The following is a 21,468-nucleotide window of genomic DNA, read 5'->3' as shown; positions in this document are numbered from 1 at the left end:
TCATAAGATCTGTGTAAGAACTAAAAATGTATAAAAGCAATTCTTACTATAGGTGTTGTCTTCAATAAAAAAGGAAAACCAAGGCATCCTGGAGAAAAGGATACACTGATTGAACTTACTGAACGCATATAGTGAGAATTACTAAAGTTAGAAACTACATGAAAGTCAAAGTTGAATGTGTTGGGGCACCTGGGTGGCTCAGTAGGTTAAGCTGCTTCCTTCAGCTCAGGTCATGATCCCAGGGTCCTGGAATCGAGTCCCACATCGGGCTCTCTGCTCAGCAGGGAGCCTGCTTCCCCCTCTCTCTTTGTCTGCCTCTCTGCCTACTTGTGATCTCTCTGTCAAATAAATAAAATTTTTTTAAAAAGTTGAATGTGTTAAAATCTTCAGGTCTTAGGCCCACTGGGCTGTCTGATGGTGTCCTCTGCATTCAACTGCAGCATCTGTGAAGAGTCGAAAACTGACTCTCATTGCATTTAATCAGTGTATTCCCTTTTCTAAGGCATTCCTTAACAAATGATCCAGAGAAAAACCAATTGTTTAAAAATCTCTATCTTGGGGCACCTGGGTGGCTCAGTGGGTTAAAGCCTCTGCCTTTGGCTCAGGTCATGATCCCAGGGTCCTGAGATTGAGTCCCGCATCGGGCTCTCTGCTCGGCAGGGAGCCTGTTTCCCCCCTCTCCCTCTGCCTGCCTCTCTGCTTACTTGTGATCTGTCAAATAAATAAATAAAATCTTTAAAAAAAAATCTCTATCTTCATTTAGTCACAGAGAAGGCATTTAAGTGATAACTTATTATTAATTGGCCTTTTTTTTTGGGTCATATCATTTCAACTACCTTGGAAGCAAGACTCCAAGGCAGAAAGAACAGTAATAGTGGCTTTGCTGTTACATTGAGTGTTTATTACCAGAGTGACATTAGTAATAGAGCAGACTGAGAAATATTAAGTGCTTTTTTTTCATGCTTGATTTTGGTGATCCTTTGTACAACAAATTCTGATTCTTTCTATGTTTTGTCTAATTTAGATTCCCCTAGCTTCTACTTAGCATAAAATGAATGATTTCAGTTTGTGAAATTGTTTTTTTACAATCAAGAAATAAATCACCTGCTGAAAGAATTCAGAAATGTAACTTAACTTGGGGCATTTTTTAAACGCATGTGTGAGTATATAACCTTCACAGTAATTAAGCTCTGGAGAAATAGAAATTGTTGATAGAGATAGCTTAGAAAATTAAACCTTATTAAATAATAATAATTAGGGCATATATTGGACTTCATCAGTTTCAGGATTTTTTTTTTTCCTTTGTTCTTTATCGGAAAATGAGTTTTTATGTGGTGGACCTGTGAAAAACACTAAACAAGAACAACATATAATTTGTTTCACTTTAAAGCTCATTCATGTATTTATAAATTTATTTTTCTTCATAAATTTATTATCTATTGAATGGTGACTGCATGACAGATTCCAGAAGAAAATGGTTTCTTCTTATCTCAGGTTTTCTCTGGCTTCCAATAAACTGGGAGCTCTAGGAAATACTGCACTTCTTAATATTTGGCAGCTTGTATCTTCATTTGCATACAATTTAAATATTTTAAAGTAAAATTAGAAATTTATAATATTTCTAAATTTACTTTAATATGCCAAATGATGTTATTCTCAGACTGTTAAGACTCATATAGCCCATCTAGAATGTTCCTCCAGACTATCCCTTTTTTTTTAAAGAGTATTTAAGGTATTATTTTTATTTGTACTTAGTTTGTGGATACAGATCTATAAACTGATATTATCATCAATGAGCTACTATAATCATATTGGGAATCAAATTTGTTACTCTGAGAACTCTCTTATCTGTTATACTATTAAGTTTGCTCATGTATAGTTAGAATCATTTATTTATTTATTTACGTAGGCTCCAAGCCCAGTGTGAAGCCCAGTGCAGGGACTGAATTCACGGAGATCAAGACCAGAGCTGAGCTCAAGAGTTGGACACTTAACTGACTGAGCCATCCAGGTGCCCCTTTAATTAACTTTTTAATTTAGGAATGAGTAAAAGCATATTTGCTAGAGATGATAATCCAGGAATTGCTTGGGAAATGGCTGCAGTTCATTTTAAAGTTCTTAAGATACTGCCCCCCCCCCCACCAATCTGTGTTTTGTTAATTTTTCAGTCCTGACACACATTACCTACACTTGGAGCAATAAATTGTAAATACCTATTTTTATTTCTGTAAGATAATACTGAGGTTTGTAAAAATATTGTTTTATAAGATATTAGTTATATACCACTAGACTAAGCACTATTAGTCTATTTTGATACATGAGGAAAAACTGATGTTTGTAAAATGTATTTAGTTTTCTGCTTTCTAGATTTGATAGTGTCTAGTGCACACTGCTGTTTCCTTTCAGAGACATAATTTTAAAAACAGTAACAGTGTAGAATAAAAATCTGTTAGTCTGTCATATTTCTTAGAACATTCCGTCTCATCAGATAGGTGCTTTTATTCGAATACACTTAGTTGTAATTAGGCCAAATTTGGACTTTTCCTAGACTGAACTCTTGAGGCCTTGACAGTGACAATTTGTTTGATGGTGATATTTTTAGTGCCATGACAGTTTCACTTTCCTCGTGTTAGAGTATGCTCACTGCTTTATCAGATATATAATAGCACAGTGTAGGAATGTTGTTCATAATCAAAACACTCCCCACAGGTTACACAAAGGCCACCTTAATGACTGAAATAAGCCTACTTCTTTGTGCCTTAGTTCTCTCACTTGTGAAAGTGGGGTACTAGTGTTGTTTCCTATTCTGGAATAATTTAGATTTCCTTATTATTTTTTTTAAATTAAGGGAAAAACCAATTCCAAGGCTTATAATACTGTAATAATAAAAAGAAATGCCAGGTTTTCTTTGTATATACTCACAAGCCTACTTCCAAAAATTCCTTATTCCAGATATTAAAGTACTTAATAAGAAAGAAAAAAATGTAAAAGCCACTCTTTATTGCACATGTACAATATCTTTAACAATCTCTGTGTTAAACAAATCACTAAAGTAGTTACATTTTGGACATGCATTGCTCTTTAAACTACTGAAAGTCAGTAAGTATTTTAATTCTTCAGGTGAGTAATCCTGTAATTTGGAAAGGATTAATATATCTCTTTCTATTGGGGGTCTTTCACATTTACTATTCTGTTCTTACAATAAATAAAAATGTTGCATTAATGCTATTATTAGGTCTGTTTAAAGAACAGCCAGCTTTTTTGATAATAGAACAGAAAATAAGTAGAGATAATTGGAAACCAAAACTGAATATACCCTGCTAGATTAGTTCCCAGAAAGTATAATTTATGTTTAATGCACATAATTTGCCCAAGAATAAGTGGTGATTGACTAAATATTTTTTCAGCAAAGATACTATCTACCCAGATTATCATTTCATTTTGCTTTTTCCTACTTTTCAGTGGAGAGAAAACCTGTCTTTACAATTAAGTATAAAAGCAGAATTGTAAAATTAGAGCCAATAAATCCTAAACCAGGAGGAATTATGAAATTAATAGTGCATTGTTGCTAAGTGCTAGACAGACTAGCTTCTCAGTAAACTGTAGTTACATGAAAAACATTAATAAATAAGTCCATTATTCCCATACCTATAAACACCGACAATTTATATAATGCAACATTATAAAAACTTCAAAGCACATTTTAAAAAGGTTTAATTGCTATCTACATCATTTGTGATTGTTCAACTGTAGTAAGATATGAAAATTCCTAAAACGGAAAGAAAAAATAGCAAAGAAAGCAGAAAACAATGAATCCAATGACCCAGTTCACTGAATAAATATAGATGATCACCATATCCATGTCAAACCACCATCCACGGCTATCATCCTCAAAGTGCAGATAATCCATCCTGTGTGCACCATGTGGGAATTGCCTTCTTGTAACTGGAGCTGCACGTCTATGGAAACCTACAAGATGCATCAAAACGTTATTGTAAAGCGCATGGAATTCAGGTATGCGCTCAGAGAGGAAGCTGTTTATGAACACTGGGACCGTGAACAGAGCGTATCTTGATGTCACTGAGTGATATGTTGTATTCCTGACATTTTTTTTTCCCCCAATGATAAACAATAGTCAGAGTCTCTTTTAGTTATGAGTTTTAAGGGCAGGATCAGTAAAATTAGCAAAGAGTATGGGGTATGGAGTCAGGAGACCTATTCTTGTTCTGTCACCTTCTTGGGCAAGCTATTTGATCTCTTTGGGTCTCTGCCTGCTCATCTATACCATCCAATGACTTAATCACAGCAGATCCTCACAAATTTTTAAATTATTTTCACAGGTGAGCAATTTCTACATTTGAACTCGATTCAGGTTGTATTGTCACAACTGCTCTTTGTAACTAGTGATCACCAACTTAACCCTTTATCTCATACCTCGAGAATTTTATTGGTATTTGAATAAAATTCTATGAGGAGGGGCACCTGGGTGGCTCAGTCTGTTAAGCGTCTACCTTCGGCTCAGGTCATGATCCCAGCGTCCCGGAATCAAGCCCCACGTCTGGCTCTCAGAGGGTCTGCTTCTCCTTCTACCTCTTCCCCTGCTCATACTTTACAAAAAAAAAAAAAATTCTATAAGGAAAATATCTCGTTTTAGCACTGGAAAAACCGGACAAAATCGTATACCTTTGAAGAAATTTAGGTTTAATTTTTATAAATTTTAAAGCATGGGCTTACTTAAGGAGATTGGTATGTAAAAAGCCAATCTCAAAATCTCTAGCAACAACCTTGAAGAAAATGCACGGGGTATGTGAACGTGGAATGTTAGCAGTAAGTCAAGATGCTACCAGGTACTTCTGCAATGGACATAATTCTATTCCCAACCTGATTATGATCCAGGCCTCCCTAGTTTTCACATACAGATAGTTTTTTTTTCTGTTATATTCTGTCATATCGTGTTTAGATTGGCTCTAGCTGGTTTTTCATGCCCTTGTCTGCTCTTTGCTGATGATGTCAAGAGAGACATGAAGCTCTAAAACGAAAGCACTGCTTAAGAACATCGGAGAAGGAAAAACCGTAACAGGAACACAGGAATACATAAAATCATTTAAATTGAAAACAACATAGAACCTGGACCTGCCAATTGATATTTCACTATGAGACGTTAGTTTGTAAAAAGCCCTCTTGCTATGGTAAAAGTCACATCAGTGGTTGAAAGGATATGAAAAATGCAACCAGTCGGTCATTTGATCAGACTCCACATGCCAGAAAATTATAAAACCAACCAACCAACCAGCCATCAAACAAAAATACAAACGGACCAAAAATGCCCTACTGTATCCTTTGGCTACTCAGGGCTCTGAAACTCAACTAGTATACTACAGAAGCCAACTAGATCTGATCAGAAGTGTTTAGTAAAGGGACTAATTTTACCAGAAATTAATGCACTCAGTATTTAATAGTAGTAGGTGTGAAATTTTTTGTATGTGAGTGTATACTTGTCAGTGCTTACGTTTTGGTACCAGAAAAACTACTGGCCATAGCTAAAGAAAACAAAATCTATATGGATAAAGGGAACATCTAGAGGAAGCACCACCATGGGATCCTTCTCAGGCAGTTGGTGGCTCTTTGATCTCAGTTTTTAGCTGAAGTGTTTGAGAGCTGCCTTACAGCGCAGGAACACATGTGCAGGGAGGAACTTTCCTGGCGGGGGTCCTAAATGCAGAGCATTTCAGGAAACCATAAAACCGCCACAATGGTCCAAGTGCTGAGTCCTGATTTAAGCTGGTCAGGCCAAATGTCCACTTGCATTGCTATGTGTTTGTGGATTTTTTGGTCCCTATAGTGAAGGTAATCACCAGTCGGTGCCTGAAGGTGACCAAGATCAGAAGCAGCCTACAAGTCCCAAGCAGATATCTTGGAGACATTAGGATCCTGGTGCCCAATTCTCAGGCCAGGGTGATCAGAGGGTGATAGGATCATTTTGCTTGACCCCCGTGGCTGTACAGTTGGGTGAGGATATCCTTGCAGATCAAAGCGCCTACAGCTTCAGCCTCACTACTGCCAGCAGCCCATCGCTGTGCCAGCTTCCACGTGGACTCCTTCTCTGACAGGTTATTTTCCAGAGTGGTGTCTATTGTTCACACAGAAGCCAGTGCCCCCAAAAGCTCACAGTTGTGTATTGCACAGGCCACTCACTGACAGTACAGACCTCTGGACTTGGGACTCCTTGGGGGTGACTGGTGTTGGACTCCAAAGTGGCTGCTGCAGCCCCAAATTAGCTCTATGTAATATGTGCATAGGTGCCACCCCCAAGGGTATAGAGGCCTTCCAAACACTCTAACACAGCCTTCCTCCCACCTTATTAAGGGAGCCATTTTTCCTATGGCTTCCCTGGACAAAGCTAAAATCCCATCTGTCCTGAGACTGACCTTGCTAGTCATGTTTCAGACGTTCTAGCCCTCAATTTCAGGCAGTAAAGTAGACCTTTCCACTCTGTTACAGCTATGGGTAGATCTATACATACAGCAATCTGGAAGAAAGACAGAGTATAGCAGGAGAGAGATGGAGGAATTTAGGACCAGATACATGTATCTACAGAAAGAGACATAAGATAGAACCTATGGAGCAAATGCAGATGGAGATACAGGTGTATCTGTGTATATGTCTAACTGGCAAATAGAATTCTTTTCTGATTTGCAGACTCTGAACATAAAGGTGTTGGAAAGTGGGCCTTAAATGAGGAAATCCAAAATCTCTCATCTCCCAGGGTAAAATGTTAATATTTTGAGGCAGAATTAAAAAAATAAGGAATAAACTGCTGGCACGCATATTAAAAAAAAAAAGTGGTGGTTTTGTATGACCAAATGAAAGTATTACTGAGAAATATTACATCTCCTTGTGATATATTGCACTTTTTCCCGGTAATAGGTACCGGCTAATTATTTAGAGCTTGAACATAAGCTTGCCCAATGGCAACATCTCTTGGTTGACCAATACATAGTTTCAGAGTCTTCTAAAAAAAAAAATCCAAATTTTAAAGGACTGATAATCTGATCGTAATCTTTGGTTTTTACTTACTAATGCCTACTTTAAGTATTTCTGTCCTTATTAGTTTTAGTGGGGACAATACAATAAACTATGGAAAAGCTATAATTTTGGTAGCTGCTAGCAACTCCAGTGATAAAGGTTCTGTGAGGCTCAAGCTTTAAGCAGATTCTTGTTCATCCAATTTAACAATAGAAGAACACTAAACATGTTCCAGACTAAGCTGCTTATTCTGATGGCAAGGTTACACTCACTTGGGTAGTAGTATTTAAAGTCAAACTTCTTTGATCAAGGATAATTCTAGATAACTGTTTATAGGATTTATATTTAAGAAAAGTTGTTCATAGTTAAGTCATATGGACATCTTAATTTTTGTAATCAATGAACATGCAATAACTTTTTAAATAACATTTAGTTGTGTCTTTTCCGATTACTTTCATCAATATTTTATAATTTTCAGTAAATTATATTTACTTACATTATGTAGATGTAAAACATGAAATTAAAAAGGATGAGATAAAGGAGAAATGGTAAATTAGAGGGCCATATTTCAAATAGGTTTTTAATAATTCATAATGTTTTTGGCTGACTTCCTATCACATTTTATTTTTAAATTATTAATTTTTATTGCTTATAAAAGGTTTACAATAGGATGATGTTTCTTCCCGTCTTTTTTGTTTGCTTTGTTAGTATTAAGTCTCTTGTGTACTTTGCACTAATATTTATCTAAAACTAGATAATATAATGTAAAATCCATTTAACTGGGCATATGCAAACTTCAACATATTTTAACAGATAGAAAACACACCAACGAAGTCCGTCCTTCTGTTATTCGACTTCCAGTTTTCCTCAGCCAATATTACATACCATCATAACCTCTAAGTAAGAATGTCACTGTTAGTCTTTACTCAATATTACTGAAGCTTAACTTCTGTTTAGATAAGTAGAATATATTCTTTTATGTTCTCTTCCCACATTCCAGTGGGTTGCTTTGTACCCACCTGGGCAGGTATTCTTTTTTGGAGAGCATATTAAGGGAATTTCATCCCAACAGGTTTTTAAGACTATCTAACCACCATTCTCTAAACTGTAGTCATTATTTTAAGAGAAAAGGGGGTCTTTCAGTTAGTATAGGAGGGAGGGGAAGTGGGAAGAGTTTTTCGCACATTCAAAGATTAGCCTAATACACAAACACAAATATTTCCAAAGTAGCTGATATTCCTTTTCCAAAGCTTCTTCACAAATAGAGGCTGGAGAATAGGTAGCACTATTATTGGAAATTGTTATTATATAACAAAGTGATTTTTCTGACCTAAAGGATTATTTATAAACCTTAGATGTTTCAGATGTAAGCTTCAGTTGGTTGGGTCAAAGGAACGATGGTATTAATGGAATAGCCCTAGAAAAAAGTAGGGCCAAGAGAAGACATGGCACAAAAGACAAAGCATTATGGGTGGGGAGATCATATGTGCTGGTTTCCCCAGGACAATCTCAGTTTACTTTTGTTGTCCTGGTAGAAGTACTAATAGAGTGCCTCTCATTCTAAAAGTGTTCTCATTAATGCTAATTTTCAGCTCTGACCACCACAAAGATTCAGGCAGTAAGTTTTTATAGGTAAGGTAGATAAGAATCATTGGTTGTTTAATATTAATTTCTTTTTCAAGAAAAAGAGAGATGGGGAGAGAGAGGGAGGGTCAGAGGAAGAGAAGATCTTAAGCAGGATCCATGCCCAGCATGGAGCCTGATGAGGGGTTGATCTCATGACCCAAGCTGAAATCAAGACAGCCACTTAACCCCCTGAGCCACCCAGGTGTCCCTTACATTTTTTTCTAGGTGGGGAGTTAGTAAGTAGGTTTTTGTAAATATTTTGGGATTTTCAAAGCTATAAATTGGATGGGAGGATCATAATTTCTCAATCAAAATCTGATGAAAGGAAAATCACCTCACAGATATTGTTACTTGGTATGTATTAGATTATGACGTCAGAAGAATTGCAAGAACACTAACCAGTGATTAATTCCAGTAATCAGTAACTGATTCCCCTGTAAAATGATCACAATGAAAGGACCTAATCACTGGGCTACCATGAGGATTAGATGAATTAATACATATAAAGCACAGGTCTGGTCCATTATAGAGGTTCAGTGCATGTCAGATTTTTCTTCTTACATTATTATTACTATTGTTACTATTAATATGTGAAAGAAGCTACCTTTTCTTGCCAGAGCTTGTTCTTCATATTATGTCTATCTTTTCTGGATAAATCAATGAGTTGACCATTGATGGTTCAAACAAAATGGTTTCTACTGTTTAAGTATGAGTTGATTTCTTCAAGGCAGTGGCTAATTTTAAGTACACTCTCAGAATCAGACACTGAAACTATGAGATCTACTCAACATTTACAGAGGCATATTTACGATCTGTTAGTCACTGAGGATTTTAAGGTATTTTAGGAAACTATTAGGAAATATTATTATATATTATATATATAATATATACTAAGAAGCTAAGGTAGTTTAGGAAAGTAGGAGTCTGGAACAGTGTTTCTCAATTTTTTTTTTTTAATTAGCACCCCCATAAGGGGAAAAATAAGTTAAATTTAAATTTATGTATTCTAATCAATAAATTAACTTAAACCTACTTTCTTCCTAATGAGAGAAAATAAGTAGGAAAGAATAAGATTTTGTCAGGTACAGTTAAACTTTTGAGGGCCACAAACCAAAGTATTGTCTAGGATTTTTTGGTGGCTCCCCAAACCAATCTTTGCCCCCTAAAATCCTAGGATGGCCTAGGAGACAGTATGCCTAAAACTATCATAATAGTGAAATATATACATATATAGTGATATAGGCAACTACTTTATTCCAAGAGCATTTGGATTGGAATTAATGGAGTGAAAACTTCTGCACCAGGAATTCACTTTTACATGGACTTAACGACAACCTATTACTGGTGACAACCAATAATAATTAGTCTGGTATTCAGACATGGTTTAAAAAGTATCTAATAATATTAGTACTTCTACCTGTGCTATTTTAAAGTAAAGAACACAGTAAAAACATAAACTTCATCCTCCCCACCCCCCAATATATTACAGGGAAAAAAAAGCACTGTGCAGGGAAAATCATCCTCATCAAGAGATCAGAAAATTTAGATTCTTGTGCCAATATTAAACATAACCATTTGGTCGAGTCAAAATAGTGTCTCTGTATCTTGCAAGATGTTCATATGGTTTTCCTTCTTTAATCTGTTAAGGTGATGAATTCACACAGATTTTTTTAAAATGTTGAATAATTTAAATCTATTAAAGTGATGGATTAAAGTGACAGATTTTCCAATGTTTTATCATTCCTTCATACCTAAGACAAATTACATGTATTCATGATACTCATTTTCATATACTGATGAATTCAGCTTTATATATTTTATATGGAATTTTTATGCCTATGTTTGTAAGGAAGATTGGTGTATAATTTTCTGTTTTATGTTATTTTTGCCTGGTTTATCATTATTTTATTGGCTTTTTAAAATACGTTGGCAAATGGGTGACAATTCTATATTGGTCTCTGTGTGTCTGTGTATCTTGTAAACAGAATTAATGACTGCTTCTATTCTGTACTGTTTCTTGAAAGATATTCCTATAGCATACAATCTTGGCAGACAGGATGTTCCCCTTTGGGAACAAACTATATTTAAAATATATCAAATAATTATAATATATAAAATAATCATAAAATAATTGAATTTTGGGGCATCTGGATGGCTCAGATGGTTGAGCATCTGACTTTTGATTTAGGCTCAGGTCATGATCTCAGTGTCGTGAGATTAAGTCCCGCATTGGGCTCTGTGCTGAGCATGGAGCCTGCTTAAGACTTTCTTTCTCTCTGCCCCCACCTTCTGCTTGCACTCTCTCTCTTAAAAAAAATAAAATAAAACTTAGAAAAAGAACTAAATTTTATGAGCTCAGAGCTCTCCAGGTAACACAACCCAGTGTGTGTGTGTAGGTATCATCCGGACCCTATTTGTAATGTCCTAGGAGAAAAAAGGATCAGGTATCCATCATCAATTCTGCTGTTTTGGCTAATGTTGTTAGTAACAGACCATCCTTTGTTTCTGCCCCAGGAATCTTACACTTTTTGCAAACATCCTTGAAAGTGGAAGACTAATTTGTTAGCTTGCTAATAGGGTAAAATCTCAGACCCTTAAGAGTTCTCAACATTTACAGTCTTGTGTCCTTTTTACTCTATGAAACAACGTGCATAAAATTACAATCCTTGATGGTTTGGTGAATCTAGCCTATAAAACCATTTGGGCCTGTTGTCTTTTCAAGTTTGGGGGTAAATTTTTAAATTCCAATTCTTTACTAGTTGTATCAGTTTCTTTATTAATTGCTAGTCTGTTAATGTTTTCTAAGGTTTTCTTAAGTTGTTTTTGGCATTTTTATACATTATCCATTCAATCCAAGTTTTTAAACACATTGGACTAAAATTTGCATAACTGTGGTACATTTAGTGCTCCACGCAAATAATCTGGTCTTCTGAGTACATGGTTTATTTTGTACTTCTCTGCTGCTGAGAAGGTTAGGCATGGCCATGAGACTTGACCAATGAAGATGACTGTTCAAACAAAATATTCTGCATTGCTTCTGGGTAGAGCATTTATCAGTTTGAAAGGCTGCAGCAGTCTTTTCCCTTCCTCCCTAGCAACTACCAAAATACCAGACAGACTGCTCAGTCCGCTTCGGTCATAAGGCTTAAGATGATGTAGCACAGAGGACTCAGCAGGTAAGGGAAAATTATTTCAACATCACTAGGCATTCTGGTTGAGAATCACAAAGTAATCTATAAAGCTATTCAAGAAAAGGATGATAATCCCTCAAGTTGAATCTGACTCCCCTCCCCCCCCTTTTTTTCTTCATGTGTGAAAGTACTCTTGGAGAAATTTCATTGTGTGAAATTGAAGAGTGACAAAGGACTGTGGAGAAAATCTCCAAGTCAGAGTTAGGTTGAGAGAAAAATACAAAGAAGAAACCACATTCTAGAATTTTATAAATTCTATTTTCTAAAAACAATTTTACCTCTGAAGGATTTTTCTCCTATCCTAGAATATAAAGGCCATCACTCCTGCCCCTCTGTATGGTTTAAGTTTACATTCACCATCAGAGACTATAAATAAGGTAGGCTCCATTATTTTGAAGACTCTTTCAGAGACATAAAGATTGTGCACAATTATCTCATATATTTTTCAATTTTAGCAACTTTCACAGTGCTTATACTGGGTACTAAATGCGTTTGCTGAATGGATGGATGAGTGAGTGCCTGTATATAAGGAAAGACAGCAGAAAATAGAATGAATAATTAGCCTGTTTTCCCAGAATGTTTCAAATCAGGCCTCCCAAATATATTTTTAGCAGGAACGGAATATTATTATGAATGTATTTGAGATGCATTTTGTAGCTCTTAAGAAAAAATATTCTTTAGAAGTTAGTTCAGAGAGCACTGAAATTAGTATTAAAAGGGAAAGAGTCATCTGTATATGCCAAGCATTGGGCAAAGCCTCAGATATATCACTGAACAAGACAGACACACTGCATGCTCAGAGCTTAAACTCTGGTGGAATGAACAACGATGACAGACTATTACTGATTGATTCTTATTTTATAGTCATTGCAATAAGTATCAAATTCATCAACACTTTGTAAATAAGGGAATTAATTAAGGCTGATGGAGGTAGGATAACTTCTACTAAGATTTGAACCCATTTTTTTTTTCTCTCATCTGGGGACCATTTGATTCCCAATTCTGCTAGTTAACAACTGTGCGATCCTGAGCAAGTTACTTCACCTTTCTTACTGAGTTTCTGGAGATAATGAATGAGGACAGGACAGTAAGATCCTTTCCAACCTTACCCATCTTAAATCTTACATGTAGTTAGGTGCTTTCAAAAAAGGATGTATGCGATATCCTTCATGTGTGATGAGACAGACAAAAGGCTGAAGCACAGTATTTTACTGCTGTCTTTTTCGTATTACATAAGACATTTATAGTGCCAAGTTGATTGATCTAAGTAGGCCTTAGCAGAGGTGGAGTGATATTTTTATAGTCAAAAGTAGGTATAGAGTTACTCTGTTAATATATTTGAAAAGCTAATACAAAATGAATTTTAAATGTCATCATTTTCTCCTGTATTTTTAGGATACCAGAGTCAAATGTATAAGTCCTATAAACTTAATTTTTTTCTAATGAATACATTAACTATGTGTGGATTATTTATAATTCTATAACACCTGTTTAATTTTCAGTATACAGTTGAACCATGAACAACATGGATTTGAGCTGTGTGGGGGGTCACTTACACGTGGATTCTTTTTTTTTTTTTTTTTTAAGATTTATTTACTTTAGAGAGAAAGAGAATGTGAGCTGGGGAGGAGCAGAAGGAGGGAAAGAATCTCAAGCAGACTCCCCCCTGAGCACAGAGTCCCATGCAGGGGCTCCATCTCAGCACCCTGAGATCATGACTTGAGTTGAAGAGTCGGGGGGTTAAACAACTAAGCCACCCAGGTGCCGCACAAGTGGATTTTTTCCCAATAAATACATACACAGTAATGTAAATGTATTCCCTTTTCCTTATGATTGTCTTAACATTTTTCTCTTGCTTTACAGTAAGAATACAATATATAATACATATACAAGTAGACTGTATATCTTATCAGCCAGGCTTCCCGTCTTGTATATCTTATCAGCCAGGCTTCTGGTCAGCAGTTGGTTATAAGTAGCCTTGAAGGAATCAAAATTTAAGTGCGGATTTTTAATTATGGAGGGGTATTGGCAACCTTAACATGTGTGTTATTCAAGGTTCAACTGTAGTTTATAAAATTCTCAGGCAAAAATCACAAAAAATTCTCATGTTTTGTTTCTGTTAACAAGGTAAAAAATGAACACCATGATTTCTTTCAAAGATATTTTTGTGGCAAAAAAATATATAACACAAAATTTGCCATTTTAACCATTTTTTGGCATACAACTCAATAGCATTAATTACAATTACAAAGTTGTACAACCATTATCACAAAGACAACTTCTGTAGCCATTAAGGAGTAATTTCCCATTCTCCTCAGTCTCTGGTAACCTCTAATCAATGAATTTGTCTATTCCAGTTATGGCATAGGAGTCAGATCATAAAATATTCATCCTTTGGGGTCTGGTTATTTTACCCAGTGTAACATTTTCAAGGTTCACTGATACTGTAAGCAGGTATCATAAATTCATTTCTTTTCACGGTTAAATAATATTCCATTGTATGTATATAACACATTTCTGTTTATCCATTGATTTCTTTATGGCTACCTGGATTGCTTCCATTTGTTGTCTATGATGAATAATGCTGTAGTAAACATTGGGATACGAGTATCTCTTCGAGTCCCTGTTTTCAGTTCTTTGGGGTATATATCCAGGAGAAGATCTGTTAAGTCATGGTAATTCTATATTTAGCTTTTTGAGGAAACTCCAAAATATTTTTGCAGTGGGATGCATCATTTTACTTCACTACCAGCAATCTTTGAGGATTCCTATTTCTCCACATTTTTGTAAATAGTTGTTTTCTGTTAAAAATTTTTGTTAGAGCTGTTCTAGTAGGTGTGATCTCATTGTGGTTTTCATTCCCTTAATGACTAATGATGTTGAGCCTTTTTAAAATATCCTTATTGGTTATTTGTATATCTTTGGAGAAATGTCTATTCAAGTCTGTTGCTCATTTTTTAATTGGGTTGTCTTACTGAGTTCTTTATATATATTGTGGGTATTAAGCCCTTATGAAATATGATTTGTAAATGTTTTCTCGTATGGAGGCTGCATTTAATGAAGTTCAGTTTTTTAATTTTAGTGCTCATGTTTTTGGTATTATGCCCAAGAATCCAGTGGTCATGAAGATTTGCCCCTGTATTTTCTTCAAAAGAGTTTTATGGTTTTCTGTCAGAATGGCTAAAATTAATACAGCAAACAACAGGTGTTGGCAAGGATGCAGAGAAGGGGCAACCCTCTTGTACTGTTGGTGGGAAAGCAAACGGGGGCAGCCACTCCGGAGAACAGTATGGAGGTTCCTCAAAAAATTAAAAATAGAACTACCTATAATCCAGCAATTTCACTAATAGGTATTTACCCAAAGGATACAAAAATACTGATTCGAAGGGCACATGCACCCCATTTTTTATAGCAGCAATGTCCACAATAGCCAAACTATAGAAAGAGTCCAGATGCCTATCAACAGATGAATGGATAAAGAAGATGTGGCATGCATACAACACACACACACACAAATAGAATATTACTCAGCCATCACAAAGAATGAATGCTTGCCATTTGCAATGATGTGGATGGGGCTAAAGTGTATTATGCTAAGTGAAATAGATCAGTCAGAGAAAGACAAATACCATATGATCTCAACCATATATGGAATTTAAGAAAAAAACAGATCAACATATGGGAAGAGGAAAACAAAGGAGAGAGGGGAACCCTAAGAGACTCTTGAGGATACAGAACAAACTGAGGGCTGATGGAGGGAAGAGAGTAGGAGAACGGCTAGATGAGTGATGGATATTAGAGCACTTGTGATGAGCACTGGATATTGTATGTCAGTGAGGAGTCACTGAAATCTATTCCTAAAACCAACATTGCACTGCATGTTAAGTGCAAATTAAATTAAGAATAATGAACTAGTAATCTTATTATTTTCTGTTCTGTGTGAACTCTTAGGACATACCACATAAGCAATGTAGAATAAAACATAAATGACTAGAAACTTTGAGTTTCTAGAAACATGTAATCAGCCCTTTTAAGTTCTGTTTGGTATGTTTTGAGAAATCATCCTTATAGTCTTTCATTTTCCCAGATTAGAGAAAGCAACGAAAGAAAAAGCAGTCTCTGTGCCAATATTACTGTATTCGCTCTTTTCAATTTTAAGAAAAAGGAAATTTAAATGTAATAATGAAAAAAATAATGGGATAGAAATTAAATGGTGTTAGATTATATTATCATATTCTATTATAACATCTATGTATATAGCCTTGCATTATATCTAGTGTAGCTATAAAATATTTCAGCTATTTCAACACTGGTACAATTGTGATGTTTTTCTGTTTTAAGTATCTCAGGCTGTTTTGGTTAACTCTAACACAAGCCTAATTAAGGAAAGGTGAAAATTTGAAGTTTTATCTGTTCAGGCATTTGAAAGTTTTCAGTGCCAAATTATAAATCTGGAAACATGAAAATGTCTTCATATTATCCTATTAACTTTAGTGAGCTAATACTCTAATGCTATTAAAATTTGTAGGTATACATCTCATTTAATATTAATCTATTTTAAGCCATAATAAGTAAGTCCTTCTGCTTCATGTGCACTGCAAAAATAAAAGACGCAGCTACAGCTATGGTATAGTTAATCATAGTCTTTCTGCTAGTTGACAAGAAGGATCTAGAACTTCTAAGCATGTCTTCAGATTATTAGCATACTCTTCATGTCCCCAAAGGAAACAAGCTGGGACTTCCCTAGATACTTACTACTTTTTAATCCTTTTTAGAATTTATCTCTTGAGATTACCTTGATAGCCAATTCAATCCAATTTCCTCTTTTAACAGATATATTTTTTAATGTATTTACAGATGAACAGACAAATACTTAGTGCCTTGGATATAATACCATTTCATGGTCTCCCCAAATGTCCTGGCATTTTGCTCAGAGAAATGTTCACAGCATATTGGCTAAACTCTAGTTTGTGCAATTACTTGTAGATTTCTTAAATTTGCACTGTAGTTTCAGTTGTTTGTATTTGCTATCCAAAACAAATGGACAACTGTCACACACTATTAAACTATCGCTACACTAAGCCAGGGTTAATTTCATTTTAGTGTAAAACAAACACCATCTCCTTTATCTATAGCGTTGAATTCCATCTAATTAATCTGCTCTTCATAATATTATGAATATGTTACTGCCTGGAAGTCAGAGAATTAAATAAAAGGTTTTTTTAAGGTCTTTCCATTCTGAGTCCACATTTCTGTATTGCTGTATAACTACAAGTCCTAGCAGCTTCTAGAGTGATGTACCTCACCTTTGGTACTTTGGCTGCACATTGGAATCTCTGGAGGAGCTCTAAATACTGACATCTGGGATCCATCTCCAGAGATTCTGATTTAATTGGTCTGGGATATGGCTAGGGCACCAGGATTCATTCATGGTCACAGTGTGAAATAACAAATTAATACCCAGAAACTGTTTTGCTTCAAAAAACAAAACAAAGCCTTAGCTCTTTCCTTCCTTAATACAGGAAAAAAAAAAACTATTTTCCATCTGTTAAAGTCAGTTGAGGACCTGGAAACTTTCCGAGATGAGAAGTTCTGTTTCATAATAATGGTCTTATTTTGTAGTTGCTCTATTTTAGGAAGGTTAATTCCTGAAATTCTGGATTAAGATTATGAATGCTGATGATTATCTCTCTTGGAAGTTTCTTTATCTTTTTATTAGTGTGATCAAGCTAACTGCTCACCTAAGTGGAGTGAAAAGAGTATGAGTAGTTTACATTTTACTTGCTATGAGGGATACATGATGCAAACCAAATTCCTTAGAAGCTGGTTATGTCATTCTGAAAAAAATGGTTTTTACTATGCAAATTTAATAATACTCTACAAAAAGAAAAAACCCCCCAAATTCCTTCCATAATGTCATAATTTTTGTTAGTCTAAAATAATATTTTTTTTAGATTTATATATACTTAACATAACTTACTAACAATTTGAAGGCTTCTGGTCAGTAAATATGAGTAATGTTAGATTGTATAACTATCTTATATGAGGAAATGCAAACTATAATTTGTTCTACTTAGTATCTGTCATGACAGGTGGTATGAGTGTTTTTGGTTGGACATGTCCCTATCTTAAAGAGAAATTCTAGTTTTCAAATCATTTGTATCTGAGCACTTAGCATCATTTCATTAAGAAATTGTTGGACTATAGATTCCATCTCTTCAATCCATCTATAATTAACACATTTTATTTAATGAGCACTTCCTTGTTACTTTATTTTTCTCTTAGATAAATGTTGAGGTTATTATGGTGCTTTCTAATAAAGTTATGGATGGAGGCATGAGTATATAGAGATATAAGAGGCATGAAACACTCTTGTGGATAGTTATCTTTTCATTGGAGAGATTGTCCGAAGGGTGAAGCAGCCACACCTGTAAATATAAATCCTATTTATCATGAAAAGAAATAAGATTTGGAGTGACTACAAGTGTTCACTTATGCTGTGCACTGCAGAACTCCAGAGAGCACCTTTCAAAAACATGACAATTTTAAAGGTCCTTCCAGGACTGCAGTGTGGCAGTCCTGACTTCAAAGCTCTGATTGCTTTTAGAATAGTCTAGGAGTTAAACTCAGGTAGATAATTCTCTATGATGAGGTAGCCTAGAATAAGCTAAGGAAGAGTAAGCTACACTGTATAAAATATATTATCTAGATTCTGGTGAATGCAAGGCACCCATTATACTTGAGTTCAGGAAGTAGAAGTGGGAGGAGAACAAGGCATGTCAATTCAAGGCAATGGCTGTGAACCCAGAGACCTGAGCCACTGATACTATAGGGCTCAGTGACTATTAATTCCCAGTGTCCTTTTTGTTGTTTTTAACAGCTTCCATTTTCTATTGACATTGTCCACTCTTTTACCTATGTTGCCCATCTTTTTCTCTCTTCATTAGCATTTGTTTAAATAGCTATTTTAATATCCTACTCTTATAACTCCAACATCTAGATCACTGGGGATCTACTATTTTTTGCTTCCTCTCAATTATTGGTCACATTTTCCTAACCTTTGCTTGTCTCATAATTCTTTATTGTATGAATGATTCATGCAAATAGAAGTAAATATTATTTCCTCCCAAGACAGGGCTGACTCTTTTGTCAGACAGCTAGGGTGAGAGCCTGATCACCTGAACTTGATAATTAATCAGCTGGGGTAGAGGTAAAGTAAGGCTGCAGATTTCACTACACTCAGTCTACCTCACTCTACAGCCTATCCTATGTTTTTTTGCAGTCCTTTAATGGGACTTTATCTCTGTAGCCCTATGGAGTTCACAATGGGACCACAGGAGATTTGTACTCTGTTTTTCAGGTCTTGACTCCTTCTTGAGCATCGTCCTTTGGGTTTTTATTTAAGAGTTTAGTAGGTCTCTATCTTCTCTAATCTGAAAGGTCTGCTTTTCAGAGCTTGTAAATGGAAGTGTATTCATCCTATAAGGTTTAAAATAGGGGAAATGTCAGACTTCTGCAGAAGGTGGTGGAGAAGGAGGATCCTAAGCTTACTTCATCCCACAAATACAACTCGGTAACACTGACATCAGTGCAAATAACCCAGAAAAAAACCCGAAGACTGGCAGAACAGGCTGTCCACAGGTAAATGTAGAGAAGAGGCCACATCAAAGAAGGTAGGAAGGGTGGAGATATGGTGGAAAGCTAAACAGACCCATGGGGCTGTCTGTGGGAGGGGAGGATGCTGCAGGCTTGGAGAGTGAAGAGAAACAGACCCTCACACCAGACACCCTATATACGGGGAAACTGCATAGGAAGAACGAATCCCTCAACATTTGGCTTTGAAAACCAGAGGGGCATAATTTCTTGGATTTTTATAATCAGTAGGACTTAATACCTGGGACTTCAAAAATCAGTGGGCTTGGCTCTCAGAAACCTGCGAGGACTCAAGGAAAATGAGTCCCCACCTTTAAAGAGACAGCAAAACAAAGAGCCCCACTGAGATTTAGCATAGAAGCAGGAGTTTGAAAAACACATGGGGTGTATGAGAAGGGCGTTTGTTTACTAAACTCAGAGTAGTCTGTGCTGGAGGGGCAGGGATCTTTGGGAGACTTCTCCCAGAACAAAAGACCTGGTGCGTCACTCCAAAGTGACTCTTTTCCTGGGGAGCAGGGGAGACAACCACAAACACTAATTTGACTATGGCCCCGGCAGAGAGTTGGGGGCAGACATCTGGTCAGACTGCAGGTCTCACCAACCAGTGGAAGCTTCTTAGGGGACAACACAGGGAAAGTGCTCTGCAGTTGGGTGCTACCATATCTCCGGCAAACATGTGTTCTGACTCAAGCCTAGTGTGGCACCAGATTAGCCCACTAACTGCACAGGGACCAAATGCTCCCCAAAACAGGCAGAGAGAACCAGACTGAAGATAAAGGCAGCTCAGCCACAACACTGGGACAGAGGAGATACCTCTCATGTGCCAGGTTCTGGTGAACAGGGGACATGGTACTGCAGGGCACTAAATGACCTCTTCTTCATAAGACTACTACTTTCAAGAGCAAGAGATGTAGCTGACTTTCTTAAAAACAAACACAGATAATTAGACAAAATAAGACAAGTATGTGTGAAATGAACCATAGCAATAGAGCTAAATAAAAGAGATAAGTAATACACCTGATAGAGAATTTAAAGTAATGGTCAGAATGTCTGTAAGACCCTAAGCAAAGAGAAAACAATAAAGAACAAATCAGAGATGAAGAACTCAATAACTGAAATTAGAGGAAGCAGAAGAATGTCTAAATGACCTAGAGAACAGAGTAAAGGAAAGAAATCAAGCTGAACAGGAGACAGAAAAAATATGGGGAACTCAGTGACACCATCAAGCTTAATAATATTCACATTATAGAGATCCCACAATGAGAAGTGAGAGAAAAGGGGGCAGAAAATTTATCTGAAGAAATAATAGCTATAAGTTTGAGTCTAGAGAAACAGAAATCCAGTTCCAGGAGGCACAGCGAGCCCTCAACAAAAATCAACCCACGTGGTTCCACACCAAGACACATAGTAATTAAAACAGCAACAAGTTCTTAAAAGTGACAAGAGAAAATTTTAAAAATTACATACACGGAAAAGCCCATAAGACACATAGTGATTTTTCAGCAGATACTCTGCAAGGCAGAAGGGACTGGCATGATAAACCCAAAATTCTGAAAGAAAACCTGCAACCAAGTATACTTCTATGATTCAGCATAGAAAGAGATAAAGAGTTTCCCAAACAAAAGTTAAAGGAATTCATCGCCACTAAATCAGCTCTACCAGAATTGTTAAATGGGAGTCTCTGAGTAGAAAGGAAAGACCATAAAAGTAGGAGTAAGAAGAGCAGGAAGCAGAAAAACAGTAAAATTAAGTCTATTTTTAAAAGTTCATGGAGCCACAAAATGAAAAGATATAAAGTATGACACCCTATACCTAGAATGTGGGAGAGAAGTAAAAGAATGAGTTCAAACTTAAGCGACCATCAACTTAATACAGACTTAATAAGATATTACATACAAACCTAATGGTAACCATAAAAGAAAAATAGATATGCAAAAAATGAAGAAAAAGAAACCCAGGTACATCACTAAAT

The 21,468-nt window shown here is 36.0% G+C and overlaps 1 protein-coding gene across 2 annotated transcripts in view; it reads right to left on the bottom strand.

Moving 5' to 3' along the window:
- Positions 1 to 2,980: 2,980 nt before the first annotated feature.
- The window catches only part of RNF180 (ring finger protein 180), a 199,534-nt gene continuing 181,046 nt past the window's right edge, over positions 2,981 to 21,468 (bottom strand). For both annotated transcript variants that reach the window (XM_059175084.1, XM_059175086.1), the window contains exon 7: positions 2,981 to 3,969. In XM_059175084.1, coding sequence (XP_059031067.1) covers positions 3,770 to 3,969 — 200 coding nt within the window. In that variant the 3' untranslated portion in view covers positions 2,981 to 3,769. The remainder of the gene's footprint in view (positions 3,970 to 21,468) is intronic.

Source organism: Mustela lutreola, chromosome 5, assembly GCF_030435805.1.
Source record: "Mustela lutreola isolate mMusLut2 chromosome 5, mMusLut2.pri, whole genome shotgun sequence".
NCBI lineage: Eukaryota > Metazoa > Chordata > Mammalia > Carnivora > Mustelidae > Mustela > Mustela lutreola.
This window is presented reverse-complemented; position numbering and strand designations above follow the sequence as displayed.